At 39.8% G+C, this 15364-nt stretch overlaps 1 protein-coding gene across 9 annotated transcripts in view; it reads left to right on the top strand.

Annotated features, from left to right (window-relative positions):
- ANK3 (ankyrin 3) overlaps nucleotides 1–15364 on the top strand; it is a 537795-nt gene that overhangs the window by 380487 nt on the left and 141944 nt on the right. For all 9 annotated transcript variants that reach the window (XM_017542288.2, XM_017542287.2, XM_037743372.1 and 6 more), the window contains 2 exons: nucleotides 2401–2598; nucleotides 7988–8086. In XM_017542288.2, coding sequence (XP_017397777.1) covers nucleotides 2401–2598; nucleotides 7988–8086 — 297 coding nt within the window. The remainder of the gene's footprint in view (nucleotides 1–2400; nucleotides 2599–7987; nucleotides 8087–15364) is intronic.

Raw genomic sequence — 15364 nt, 5'->3', positions numbered from 1 at the left:
AAAAAAAAAAAAAAAAAAAAAAAAAAAAAAAAAAAAAAAAAAATATTTTAGGACATAGGATTCTTTTTGGTGGAATTAGAAGTAAACAAGAAGATTTTCATGTGTGAGAGGATCTTGAGCTGCTTTACCTTGGTTAGGGGTTGAAAAATGACTAACCTGAAGATTATGTCAATAGCAAAAGCAAAAAGAGAGAAGATTCATGATAAGAAGCTAAATTCTGAGTTTATCTTGCCTTTACCACTCTAAGTAGTTAGGTTAGTGTTAGACACATTGACTAATTATATTTCCTATTCTAGTGCTGCTTTGTGAGTTTTCACTTTTACGCTGGGGTGCTGGGGAGGTGAAACAGCTCCCCCACTCCTGTCACTCACTGTAGCATTGGACTCAGACCAAAGCTCTGCATTTGGCTCTAAGGGCATCGGTCTCTGAAGGGTGTGTCCCAGCAGAGGGCCAAATGCTTCTCAGGGCAGCTGGGGTTTCCAGATGGCAATAGGTCAAAATTTAAAATAGGGATATAAAATATTTTACCCTTGCTCATCCAGCTTGGCAGAGGCTCGTTTCAGAAGAGTCTAGAAGTGACATTTCCACTTTCATGGGTTGATATAAGGGTTTGTCAAGTGAGGAATGCTGTTGGATTTGGACATGCCAGTGACTTAAATGTGAGGGTCACTGCAGCAGGATGGCTGAGTACTGGGTGCCGCAGCTCCTAAAATCCCTCAGTGTTGTTTCTGATTCTTCCACATGACTCAAAAAGAAATTGTGACTGATCCATTGTCCAAATTTGGATCATACTTCCAAATATAAATTTATAGATTCTGTTTTCCTTCTGTAAATATTCCTATCCATGGAAAAATTCTAATTTGTCATTGGCATATTTTATATACTCAGATTCATGTCCATGTCAAAGTGGAATCTTGCCCTTCTTATAAGTGACTGTAAACCAGGGCAACATCCCCCAAAACTCTTTCTTGGGGCAGGAGACCCCGATGGCTCCTCAGGCACAGCTGACTAGCAGCTTATCAAGGGGATCTTGATTGTCTGTCTCTGGGCGTCAGGGATCAGCCAAGAGAAGGATGCCAGAATGTGCTGAAAGCTCTAGTACTGTTGATTCAAAATCTGAGGATTCCTTTCTTCATGTAATTAATATATGTCAGTTATTGTGAGGCACTAGAGAGATACAAAGACAAATATAACACAATATGTGCCCCTAACAAATATATATTTTAGTAGGAGGGGACAGATAAATAAACAAAAGAGTGTGCCACTAAATATCCCCAGGACTTTGATAAGAGTCAGTCAGGGTGGGGGTTGGGCTGAGGCTTGAGGAGTGGGAAGAAATAAAAAACCTCATGGAGGGTGTGACCCTTGAGCTGAATTTTCAGCTGACAGATGCTGGCTCCTGGGCATGTTGGGGAAAAGCATTCTTGCAGAGTAAGGCAAGACAGAGAAACATGAGACTGTATTCTGTTTGGGGGACGTTCAGGATGACAGACCAGCATGAAGGCAAGTTTTATAATAGAAGAAGTAAAAGGGCCAAATGACAAGAGATGATAGTGTCTTAATTTCCATGAAGTTGTTGGCAAAATTAAAAATTTCAACTTGTAAGCAATAGATGGCCATGAAAGGTGTTCTTCAAATAAAAGAATGAATGTCTCTGAACATGCCCTAATGATAACTTATTGTTTGTTGCTTCTTCCTCCTGTCCTCAATTTGAATAAAGCAAGTAATTATTGAGCCTGTTGTAACGTCAGTTCCTGTAAAAGGGAAATCTATATTCCTTTTGGAAAACCAATAATACTCTGACTCTTTTTGATTAAAGTATCCATATTAAATTATGTTTTCCAGCCACGATTACAGGCGTCAGCCACCACCGTTCCGGACGGGCATGGTGGCTGACGCCTGTAATCCCAACACTTTGGGAGGCTAGGGTGGGTGGATCACGAAGTCAGGAGTTCAAGACCAGCCTGGCCAATGTGGTGAAACCCCATCTCTACTAAAAATACAAAAAAAGAAAAAATTAGCTGGGCGTATGTTGGTGTGTGCCTGTAGTTCCAGCTGCTTGGGAGTCTGAGGCAGGAGAATCGCTTGAACCCAGGAGGTGGAGGTGGCAGTGAGCTGAGATTGCGCCACTGTACTCCAGTCTGGTGACAGAGGGAGACTCTGTCTCAAAAAATAAAAATAAGGAAATCAACAAATTATGTTTTCCCTGCTTAGGAATGCCAGAGACATGAGCACACTATATTCATGGTACCACTTGGCTTACCAGTATTTGCCTACTTAATCATGATTTCTTAAGCAATCATAGAAAACCACTAGAAAGAGACATATACTATTTGAAAATGCACTATGCACATTTTTATCTTGTTCCTGGGCATGTGACCAAGTGATTTGTGTTGACAGAATGGTTATACGCCACTGCACATTGCTGCCAAAAAGAACCAGATGGACATAGCGACAACTCTGCTGGAATATGGTGCTGATGCCAACGCAGTTACCCGGCAAGGAATTGCTTCCGTCCATCTCGCAGCGCAGGAAGGGCACGTGGACATGGTGTCGCTGCTCCTCGGTAGAAATGCGAATGTGAACCTGAGCAATAAGGTAACCCACTTCTTTCTTGACAAAGCATGCAGCTCACCAAAACCTCACACCTCAGAAAGGTCACTGAGAACTCACAGAAGATCTGGGTCAAATATGATGTGTAAAGTGTAATAGAAGCTGTTTACCAAAGTGTTACTTACCAGAACAAAAATTTGGAAACAGTCTGTTTAAACAATAAGAAAAATGGTAAATAGGCCAGTTGCTGTGGCTCATGCATTTAATTCCAGCTATTTGGGAAGACAGGGTGGGTGGACTGCTTGAGCCCAGAAAATTGAGGCTGCCATGAGTCGTGATTACTTCTTTATACTCCAGCCTGGGCGACAGAGTGAGACCCGGTCTCTTTTTTTTTTTTTTTAAAGACAGAGAGAGAGAAGGAAAGATAATGGTAAATAAATTATTCAGTCATGCAACTGAGTGTATATGGAGGTGGCACTATAGACATGTAGCCATGAAAATGAAGTCCACAAAGTTTTTGTAATAACATAAAGTTCTGTTATAATGTTAAAGACCACCATTGTTACTTCACCACGACATAGCAAATAAGAAGTTGGGTCAGGTGCAGTGGCTCACTCCTGTAATCCCAGCACTTTGGGAGGCCAAGGCAGGCAGATCATGAGGTCAAGAGATCGAGACCATCCTGGTCAACATGGTGAAACCCCGTCTCTACTAAAAATACAAAAAATTATCTGGGCATGGTGGTGCGTGCCTGTAATCCCAGCTACTCAGGAGGCTGAGGCAGGAGAATTGCCTGAACCCAGGAGTCGGAGGTTGTGGTGAGCCGAGATCGCGCCATTGCCCTCCAGCCTGGGTAACAAGAGCAAAACTCCGTCTCAAAAAAATAAAAAAATAAAAGAAGTTGTAAATTGCAGCCCATTGCTTTATGCCACAAACATTTTTGGGCTCCTGCTCCTTGCTGATCCAGTTTTCAGTTCTAGGTTACAAAGAGAAATGGGAAACCTTGCTGCCTTCATGAGTTCATTTTAATAACAAAGTTAGAGTAGCTATTTTATGGAGTAGATAGAAGTTGTTGGCCATTTTGAATAAACTTGTGAAGACTGTTCCTTAAACTCTTCAAACACCCATACCCTCATCTTTGATATCATCATTATTCAGGAAGAAAAGACAAGAGTTTTATCAAGCAAAGCAAAAGTTCAGCCCACAATTAACTAGAAACATGTTAATGAAGTTATTGCCTCTCGCTGTATGTATCAAAGAATTTGGATTTGCTGAATTGCTCACTAAGATTCGCCCAAAACACAAGATAAGTGTTTCTAAGTCTTAGTTAATGGGAAACCATGCAAAAGGACTCTCGGATTCCTGATAACCTCCACTCTCTGGCATTTAGCTTCTCTTCTACCTGCTGGGCATGGGCATAGCTGTGACATTTCTCAGCCCTAGCTCAGATATTGAAGTAGAGTTTCAAAATAACAATAGTCTTATGTTGCAGAAACAAGTAATTTAAATACTTTTAACACGTGTGCCTGTGTTTTGAAATCACAGAGTTTGAATCCTAAGTTGGATTCTTCTGAGCTGTGTCATTTAGGCAAGTTAAATTACCTCTCTGAGCCTCAGTTTTGTCCTGTAGGAAGTGTTGTAGATAACAATACTGATTTCATGAGATGCAGTGAGGATCCACTGAGATAACATTCAGCACCATTTTTTAAGTAGGAAAAAATAGTTTTTTTAATTTTGGAGCTTTTACAATTTTGGAAAGAGTTTACTCCATACTAACCTGAATTCTCAAGGTATTATTCAACAAATTCCATACCCCAAAAGACATACACAGGAGACCAGAGATATCTTTTTTTGGTTTTAGTATTGTGAAAATATTTTTCGGTCATTACAGAGCAAACACATTCTTTTAATTTTATTTTTTTCTTGTTAAACATTCCTTTTAGGAGTACATGGTTCAGCGTTAATGGGACTCACAAAGCAATTTCAAATCATTATAGTTAAGATTTGTTTGACCTTTTGAATTTTCTACAGTTTTATATACCAATTTAGAGACCAGAATTTTAATGGCTAGTTACAAAACTCAACTTGTCTTTATGACAAAGAGGACCTTGCGTTTCTCAAATTGAAGCACATGCTGGTATATATTACAGTGTATTTTCTCTTGTAAGCCCATAATATTTTATCAGTTCTTCCAGAAACAATGTAATACTATCACAATTGGTTTTAATTGAATATTTTCAGTAGGTTTGATACCAAACTATAGTGTGATTGACTTTGTTTCTTTCAAATCCTGCAGCCAGCTAGTACAATATATACCTAGCCTGAATTCACCTTAGACTCACAGAATAATTTTACACTAAAAATATTTAGGGCAAAAATTTTCTCAGTGCTTGCTTTAGTAGAGTGGAAATTAACAAAAGAAATTCTGAAAACCCAAAGACGTACGGTAAACAAGGGAAACCTGGAAATTTCTGGCCACCTTCCTGAATAAATGATACACAAGCAGAGATATTTCTAAGGGAATTCTTAAAAATAGCTGGCTTTTCATTAGCATGTTGAACTTCAGGAACTTTGGAGAACTTTTAATACTTTTAACTTTCAGCTTATCATTAGAAACGATCTAATGAGAAAGCATTTGTAAATCCTTGCCTCCTTTCTCCGTTGTCATTTTCAGTATAAAGTACCAAATATGCCCTGATATGAAAACAGAAAAAGCAGCACAACTTTTTATTATTCAGTAAGAAACTCTGTTTTTGTCAGTTTTTCCCGAGCTGCCGGTGTTTTAAGCATCCATTCCTCACTGTCCCCTCCTCCCTGCTCCTGCCTACCCTTCCCTCTTCTCATATAACTACATTTTATTTCCTTGCTATAAAATAACTATTAAAAGAAAGATTTAGCTTTCATAATATATGTTGAAGTAAACACTTTATTGTTTTTGCTTTCTTTTTTCTTACTAGTAACCAGCACTTTCCCAGTACTTTTAAGGAAAAACGACCATGGACCCCAAGTTACTGCCGAAGTGCTAGTGTTCTATTGGATTCAGTTTTGCTTTTGATGCCCCTGTTTTCCCATACAGGTTTTGCAGACCCCATGACTATATTTTTTATACAACTGAAAGAATATTCAACAGTGCCGTTGCTATTTTAATTTGAAGTTTCCTCTGTTTCAAATAAATGCCATTTTTAAAGTGAGCAATGGTTAAAATGCCATAAAAGATTAACAGGTAACTTCTGAACTCAAACAGGGCTGTGGTTACCTTCATACTGTTTTTTGAAATCTTTGAAATCATAACCACAAATGTAAAAATAAAATGTTATTTATATAACTTTTCCCATTCTACCTAAGAAGATGGTTTAATTTTTTTTTCTGATTTAATCATTGAATTGGTGGATTAAATGCTAGGTGCTAGACACTAGTTATATAAAAATTAAAGATACAATACTTGCCTCAACAAGCTCACAATGGTTGAAGAAGACAAGCAGGAAAACAGAATTTAAATGCAGGATTATGATTTTTTAATAGAGGTGAGCACAAAATAGGTTTGCACATAAATGTGATAACTTGGCCCTTTAGTGAAACAAGAAGACAGAAGAGGCCAGTGAGGCCTGAAGTGACTCCATGCAGTGAGTGGGTCTGCCATGTGAGCAGCAGGCACCTGGGCATGGGAGCATGGGAGGACAGCACACGCCCACAACACATTTCTCAGTCTTTGCTGAGAGCTACTCAGTAAAGTATCCTCAGTGTCGAGAATCTCAAACTTAGAAAAGGTGACCATGACACGCACAAAATGTTATGGCTGACAATTTTATGTCCTCTAAAGTAGAACGTGGAACATTGTTCTGTGATGAGGTCAGGGTTTGGGTGGTGCCAGTTTTGGCCCTGGCTTATTTTTGTTGAATTTCAAGTGAATACATCAGTCCCCCTTTTCCCATTTCCCCTTTATTCAGTTTGAGTGAGCTTCCTCCAAAATTCTATAAACATTATTAAAAAGTCCCAGCTTGATTCTCTCTGAGTTCTATAATTGCTCTGATGGAATAGCAACCCCTGAATAAATAACGTTTCAAATCTAGAAGGCTCTGCGCTCTTCCTGAAACTGCCTTTAATTCCCTCCTTTCCTCTGACAAATAGGACAGGCTGATGTTTTCATTGCACAGATAATAGAGAGGAGGGAAGACGTCCAGCACTGAGATATTAACTTCTGTGCTTATAATGGGTGAAAGCAAAAAATCTGAAAGCACTTACACCAACTCACTTTCTCTGAAATATTATTTTGAAAATGCTTTACAATTTATAAAGTTTTTAAAAAACCAGTGTATAGTCAGTAATATTTTTCCTGGCCACGAGAGCAACCATGTGTTCTGCAAATTTTCTAATAGGGTTAGTTTCAAATACTGTATCAGTCTTGTTAAACCCACACATCATCTAAATGACCTGGAAATTCTCATGATCTAGCATTCACAATACATTTCATAGGCGATCTTTCCTACCAAGAGTGACATACAGAAAATATTCATTAGACCATGCAAATTAATATGGAGAAAATATCAGCATATGTCAATGTTCACTTTGTAAACAGATACCATTTAAATAATTTTTGCTAAAGCTAGTGCCATTGGTGATATATTAAAACTCTTGCATAAGTTTGTAAAAAAAAAAAAGTCTAATTTTTAGAGATGAACACCGAAGTATATGAGGGAAAATTATAATGTCTAGATTAGTTTTAATACTGCCACGAAGAAATGAATGAAAAGGAAAAGAGGGATAGATGAAATGAATGTAGGAAAACTTTGATAATGGCTTAGTCTGTGGTAAGTACACAAGGCTCACTCCATTTCTTACACTTTTGAATATGCCTACAATTTTCCATGCAGCCTACAGGTAGCAATGTTGTCACAGTGTTAATAGAGTATAACACCTATCTATCTATCTATCTATCTATCTGTCTGTCTGTCTGTCTGTCTATCTATCTATCTAATCTGTCTATCTATATCTATCTGTCTGTCTGTCTGTCGTCTATCTGTCTGTCTATCTATCTGTCTGTCTATCTATTTTGAGACAGGGTTCATTGACTCCTGTCACCCAGGCTGGAGTGCAATGGCTCCAGCTTGACTCACTGCAACCTCCACTTACTGGGCTCAAGCAGTTCTCCTGCCTTAGCCTCCCAAGTAGCTGGGATTACAGGTTCATGTCACTGCACCTGGCCAATTTTTGTAGAGATGGGGGCCTTGCCATGTTGCCCAAGCTGGTCTCGAATTCATGGGCTCAAGTGACCCACCTGCCTCAGCCTCTGAAGCATAGAAATTTATTCCACAGTTTTTTTAAACATAGAAATTCTTATCTTACCATCTTAGAATTCACAAATGGTTTCTCAAGCATGGCTTTGTGTCTGACATTCCTTCCTGTAAGATGACTGTGCATTTTGAATCTTTTGCAGAGTGGCCTGACCCCACTCCATTTGGCTGCTCAAGAAGATAGAGTGAATGTGGCAGAAGTCCTCGTAAACCAAGGAGCTCATGTGGACGCCCAGACGAAGGTATAGCCCCTCCTTTTCTACACAGAAAAGAATGTGTCCATTTGGTGACTGCTGTAAGGAAGAAACCATAATTGTATCAGGAGAATAAACCCTTTAATCATCTCTTTTCTATGTGGTATTTTAAATGTATATGCGAGAGAGCAAGACTCTGTCTCAAAAAAAAAAACAAAACAAAAGAAATAAATGTGTATTTATGCAAGGCACACTAAAGTCTCTGGTTGCCATATTCCAGGGACTTTTGTCTTTAACGGCCTAGGTACTTTATCCTAGCTGCATAGCAATTGCCCTCATCTTAATGCTGTTGAGCCTCCTTATAACAGATACATCCTTCATGGGCAGAGTGTGAAAGCTTGTACCTTTCTCAGTTTTTGTGATGGATTTTTAAAATGCCGACAAATGGACTAATAGAAAAACTTATAATTTGTGACCTCTACATTTGTTCAGCATGATTTATGAAACAGGATAAATTAAGGCTTCTTTAATTATTACTCACTTACTAAATTCCTTATGGGTTGTGTGGTCAAGCGTGTGTTCGCCTCTCAGACAAATAGCTCTCATTTCAAAAAGAAAATAAAATTGCTGATTAATCTAAATGCCACAATTCAAACACAGAAAAAAAAAAGGATTTTTCATGTTATCATTAAAGCTACAGCTTCACATTAATCACATTTCTCTGAAAAAAATTTAGATGCTTAATTTTGTTATTTCTTCATATCAGATTTGTGTTATCTACTCTAACATGTTTTCTCTCTACATGCCGTGTTTGACATGAAAAAGAATGACTACTAAATAATGTGAATAAAATATTTATATATAATATAGGCAGGTTCTGAGGTATATGGACATATTGAAGTTATTAGTAATACAGAAATAGTACCCCAAATTAGCCAGGTAAAAGGGTATTGAAGGCACCAAAATGAGACTGAAATGAGACTGAATTTAACGTATTTTCTTTATGTTGCTTGAATACTTTCATCAGGAAATAATTCTCGACTTTTGAAATTTGCAACTTCATAGCAAATGTCTTCACTCCATATTGCTTTATTTATACACACACACACACACACACACACACACACACACACACACACAGAGAGAGAGAGAGAGATTTAAACACTTTATTAGGTTCTCTCTCCTCCTTATAGATATAAAATTCTAGAAGGCAAGGTCTGGGTCAAGTTTCTCAACACTTTTCTGCCCTAGCACATCCAAGACATGCCCTAAAATTCAACCAGGGAGTACGGGGAGGATTCTCAAGGCCAGGTGGGGGAGGAGAGAAACAAGTGCTGCGCTCCCTCCATCTGTTTCCCATTTGCACACACAGCCCCTTGATGTACGAGTCTCAGGACTCTGCCACGGTTTCCTCCTAACCCAGCCCGACTCAGGTCCCAATTGGCAGTCATTTTTTCTCCAAGAGGGAGTCTCACTCTGTCACCCAGGCTAGAGTTTGGCGACTTGCTGCAACCTCTACCTCAAGGATTCAAGCGATTCTCCTGCTGTAGCCTCCTAAGTAGCTGGAACTACGGGCACGTGCTACCATGCCCGGCTAATTTTTGTATTTTTAGTAGAGACAGATTTTTGCCATGTTGGCCAGGGCGGTCTCAAACTCCTGACCTCAGATGATCCACCCACTTTGGTCTCTCAGAGTGCCGAGATTACAGGCACGAGCCATGGCGCCTGGCTACGGATTGTACTCCATGTAATATCTTGAGGCATGTAACCTTTCCCGCCCTTTACAAATGGAGGAGAGCATCTCACTTCAGAAAGCATCTCTCTGTCCTTTACAAGTTCTTTCCCTTTCTCTTCTCTGCAAAGGTCACAGCCACCAAAAGGAAGTAAAGCCATGATTGCCCCATAATTAGAGCACAGCAGAAGTGCAGATAGATGGCTTCCTTTGCTGCTTAATTTTGTGAATAAGGAGCTTCTTGTATCCCATGAATGTTCACTTTCTCACTGGTAAAGAAGACATCCCCAAGCAGCCCACAGGTGGGATGTATACCATTCAACTCATTGGCTTACATGAAAAAATAATTAATAATAATAAAAATATCAAGTCCTCTGCTCTTGGATGAGGAAAAGACTAGAAAATCCTAGTAACAGCCATTGCAGTTCTCTCTCCCTGGCACCCCTCCAGTTTGCTGACCCTTTATACCCCACCCACCTTTTGCATTGGAAGTTCGCTAAATGAGTTTAAACTAAATTGTGCCACAGGGTTTAATAATCAGTGTTGATAGAGATGAAGCCCCTGCTTTTGCTTTTTAGAAGAATAATGTCCAGAAGCATTTTATTTAGTCCACCCCTGAAAGGCACTGATTCTTAGAGGCCACTGATTAGGGATCAGGAGTTATGTTAGATTTCTTTAAATCTGTGTAAAAGCATAAAAAGCTTTGAGAACTTATGTGAGACTTACTCATTTCACATTCATTTATGGATTTCCTGCTGGTCACCAAATTTTTATCTGGGGGATATATTTCTTATCCTCATAGAATTCATAGTTTAGAGAGCAAAACACATAGTATTATACTAACAAAGTCTTCATCATCATAAAATAGAACAAGGTATTACCCGCTTTCTCTGTGCCAGGTATTATTCTAAGTGCTTTGTATTTATTATTTTAATTCTTACAGCTGCTCTATGAGGCTGGTAAAATTAGCATCCCCATTTTACAGATGAGGAAACTGAGGCACAGAAAAATTAATTACACAAGTTCCCAAAGCTAATTATTACAAAGCCTGATTTTGACCATGTATCTCTATCTAGAAATATACATATAATTTTAGAGTATTAGGTAATAACTACGTTTTTTGACAAAGGAAGGTAGGATAGAGGAAGCTACAGCTGATACAGTATCATGGGAACATGAGAAGAAAAATGGGGATTATGTCTTAAGATATTGCTAGAAAATTAAGAAGATCTCAGAGGGCCTTAATGTGGCAGGCTAAGCTGTTCAGCTCTTTATCCTGTTTGCGCTGAGAAGCCACTGAAGGTTTTAAGCACAAACGTGATAAGATCAACAATCTGCTCTACAAAGATCCTGGGAAACAATGCAAAGAATAAGTTGATTATAAAGCTTAGAGCAGGGGCAGTTAGGCTATTGTGAGGCCCAAATAAAGAATAAAGAAGTCCTCAACTAAGTGGCAGATGAGACATTGAGGAAGAGGAGAGAAATTTGAGAAACAATTAAAAGATATACAGACAGTTAAGATTTGAAGATCATTTGTGTAGGGGGACTGAGGAGAAGCCAGTGAGTGAAATTCAAGATGAAACTAAGGATCTGACCTGTGTAACTGGGTGATCACAAGTACCATTCAATGAGACAGAGAATAAAGGAGACAAAGCCAGTTGGGGAAAGAGACGATGAGTTTTTATTGGGTGTGTCGAATCGTAGATTACCTAGGAGCGATTCAAGTAGGAAAATTCAATAAATGACTCATTTATTGATCTGGATGCAGGAAAGGATGATTGGACGAAAGATGCAGATTTCAGAATGATCGGAATAAATGCATTAGCTGACACTGTGAAAGTAGATGTGATCCTCAAGGTGGTACAAAGCAAAGACAAAACCCTTGGGATCAACTCCATTTTACAATGGATGGAGGAGGTGGAAGAGGCCCTGTCCAAAGGTAAAAGAGAAATCAGGAAAGAATATGACAGGGGTGTCAAACTATGAAAAATTGTCAAGGTGTTTCGGATAGAGAAGCTCCGGGGACATGCGTGCTATGCATGGATGGGCACTTGGGATATTCAAAAGCAATTTGACTAGAGTAGTGGAGATGGTGAAATGTATGGAGAATGGAATAGAACAGTGAGTGAAGATTATCTTTTTCAAGAAGTTTAGTTTTGAAAGGATAGAACCCTAGAGAAAAGGAGAGATATTTGAAAGGAATGATTTTTGTTTCTAAGATGGGAACATGAAAATATGTCTATAAGCTGAGATGAGCATACCATAAGAAAATGGTTGGCAAAATTATAAGGGGTATCAGAAGTGGGATAGGCTGAGCTAGAGTAGAAATGACCATTTCTTTTTCTTATTTATTATGATTATGATTTTTGAGATGGGGTCTCACTCTGTTGCGCAGGCTGGAGTACACAAGCATGATCATGGCTCATTGCAGCATCAACTTCCCAGGGTCAAGTAATTGTCCCACCTCAGCCTCCTGAGTAGCTGGGACTACAGGCACATGCCACCACCCCTCGGCTAATTTTTATTTGTATTTTTAGTAGAAACAGCATTTTGCCATGTGGACCAGGCTGGTCTTGAACTCCTGGCCTCAAGTGGTCTGCCTGCCTTGGTCTCCCAAAGTGCTGGGATTACAGGCGCGAGCCACTGCACCTGACATTATCTTTTCCTGTTTTCAATCATTAATTTACCCAAGATATAAGATATTTATTGAACACTGATGATCTACCAGGCACTGTTTTCAGCACGAGGTAATAATAGCTAACCCGATGTATCAGACACTGTTGAAGTATTTGTTAACATAGTTAATCCTTATGACTACACAATGAGGTTGGTACCATTATTAAAGTCCATTTTATAATACATAAGCCAATGCACAGAGAGGTTCAATAACTTGTCCAAATTCACACAGATAGTAAGTAGGAGAGCTGAGTCCCAAACTCAGACAGTCTGCCTCTGAGGTTCAGGCTCCTGGCTGCTGAGCCCCTCCTTCCCTCGTTCTCATCAGTCAGAAGTGCAGCCTGATGAGTGAATGGATGGAAACATCTACTACGTGGCAGTCAAGAGAGGAAAAAAGGAAGGAAAGTTGTTAAAGACTCGGATGTATTTTGCAGGGTTTTGCTGAGCTTTATCCAGTGTTGCCAAAGGCAGGAAGGAAAAACCTAATCAACTTGTAATGATGTTATCAGTGAGAAGAAGGAAAGGCAGAGGGCTGCTCAGTTCGCAGAGCTATGGCTCTTGGTTTGCTTGTTTATTTAGCTACTCAAGAAAAAAATAGTGACTCTGAAAAATTTGTTGCTGCTGATTGGAAAGAACTTCTCCCATCCCATCTGAGTGTATTTATGCAAGGTGCTATTTTGTGTGGGAATGCTGTTAACCCCAATGAATGGAAGAGCCGGCATCTGATTTCTCTGAATGCAAGTTCAATCTTCATGGCCATGCCCAGGTATTTTTGACAAAACACTTTAGTGTTTATGGAACAGCAGGACCAGTGTCCTAGAGCATAGCAAACAAGGAAGAGAATGGTAAGAGAATTCAGAGATGTATGGATGGGGGTTGGAGAGGTTGGGGGAGACTAGAATTAAATTATAATGATTTAGAGCTTTCATAAGAAAGAGATAGGAAGCTATGAGGATGAATAGAACCTGTACATTAAAATATTTAGGCCAGGCATGGTGGCTCACACTTGTAATCTCAGCACTTTGGGAGGTGAAGGTAGGAGGATCACTTGAGCCCAGGAGTTTGAGATCAGCCTAGGCAACATGGTGGGACCTCATCCCTACAAAAAATAGAAAATTTAGCCAGGTGTGGTGGTGCATGCTTGTAGTCACAGCTACTTGGGAGACTGAGGCAGGAGAATAGATTGAGCCCAGGAAAGGGAAGGATCCAGTGAGTCATGATCCCATCACTGCACTCCAGCCTTGTGAGAGAGCAAGACCCTGTCTCCAATATGTATGTATGTATGTGTATATATATTTATATATATATAAAACTAATCATCCCTGTCTCAAACAGACACACACACACACACACACACACACACACACGTATAAATCTAATCAACATGTCCATCTCAACAACTATTAGAAATGGTTGTATTGTACCTTAGGCAAATTGACTAAAATCTCAAAGAATGTTTTAATATTTAGATTTTAAAAATATATTGGGTCCACATGGTTTTGACTTGTAAGGGAAGTTCTTTGAACTTGGAAATAATGTTACTTCAATCAGTTAAACCAATTGTACTAAGCATTGATTGGATACATTATTTTCAAGCTTCCCTTATTAAACAGTATTCTGATCATGGGTGCAGTATCTGAGCTCCTCTGTACTGAAAAGAAGAACCCTGCAAAGCAGGCAAATAGATTCTGATCACCAAAAAGGAATATCCTCTATCGTGTAATTAAGGGTCATTAGAGGTTGGAAGTCAGTTCCCTACATGTGGTTATGGTGAGCTTATCAGGGACAGTCTGGTCAATGTGGGTGCACTGGCAGTTCGTTTGGTGAAACAAAGTCTACCAAGAGTCAACTCTCTAGGGCATTACCTCCCTAGTAAAGTATCTTCACCTTCTACAGTCAGTTGTGGTTTGGACATCTCTTTTTCGAATTCAAATGTATCCATTTACTGGGGCTACCATGAAGACACCAGTACCATCACTTAAGATACAGACCCTTGAAAACATGGATCACCCACCCCCATTCCTGTTTAGAAATGTTGCAATGTTCTCCCTTTCAGAGATCTGGTACTGCCAGTGTCATTATGAACAGGGGCTCTGAAATTGCAGGGTAGTATCGAAGCAGGAGGGCTGCAGACAAACCTCTCAAACACCGAACAGGGAAGGAAGGGGTCATTTTATTCATCTGGGAGCTGCGGTGGCATAGATGCCTCAACATCCGAGCTCCCCAACAAAGAAAACCTTGGCTTACCGTCTGAGAGCTGCACATGTGAGAGGATCGAGAGCATGGGGGACATCACTAGGTGGGGGTCTGAGCAGCTGAGCAAGAACAATGCCTTCCAGGAAAAATTACTCCTTACCGTATCCGTGGTCTATAGATAGGGTTGTGGTTAGCAGTGGGGGAGGTAATCCTTTAGACCTGACCAGCAGCACCAACTCTGGCTGACTTTTAACTTCTCCTTTTGAAATGCAATGTAGAAGGCTAAAAGGGAGATGGCCTTAGAAGCTTGGGAGGAGGGGGTCTCCTTCCTCAGTATGTTTTAACGAACATACCCTCTAGAGAAGAATCTGGAATACCCTTACTTTAAAAAAATAATTATCAGCTGCATGCGGTGGCAAATGCCTGTAATTACAGCACTTTGGGAGGCCAACGTGGGTGGATCACGAGGTCAAGAGATCAAGACTATCCTGGCCAGCATGATGACACCCTGTCTCTACTAAAGATACAAAAATTAGCTGAGTGTTGTGGTATGTACCTGTAGTCCCAGCTACTTGGGAGGGTGATGCAGGAGAATCACTTGAACCTGGGAGGCAGAGGATGCAGTGAGCCGAGATCACGCCATTGCACTTCAGCCTGGGTGACAGAACAAGACTCCATCTCAAAAAAATTATCTAGGTTGTATACACACACTGAGAGAGGGA

The sequence above is a fragment of the Cebus imitator genome, unplaced genomic scaffold (genome assembly GCF_001604975.1).
Source record: "Cebus imitator isolate Cc_AM_T3 unplaced genomic scaffold, Cebus_imitator-1.0 Scaffold142, whole genome shotgun sequence".
In the NCBI taxonomy this organism is placed as follows: Eukaryota; Metazoa; Chordata; class Mammalia; order Primates; family Cebidae; genus Cebus; species Cebus imitator.
This window is presented reverse-complemented; position numbering and strand designations above follow the sequence as displayed.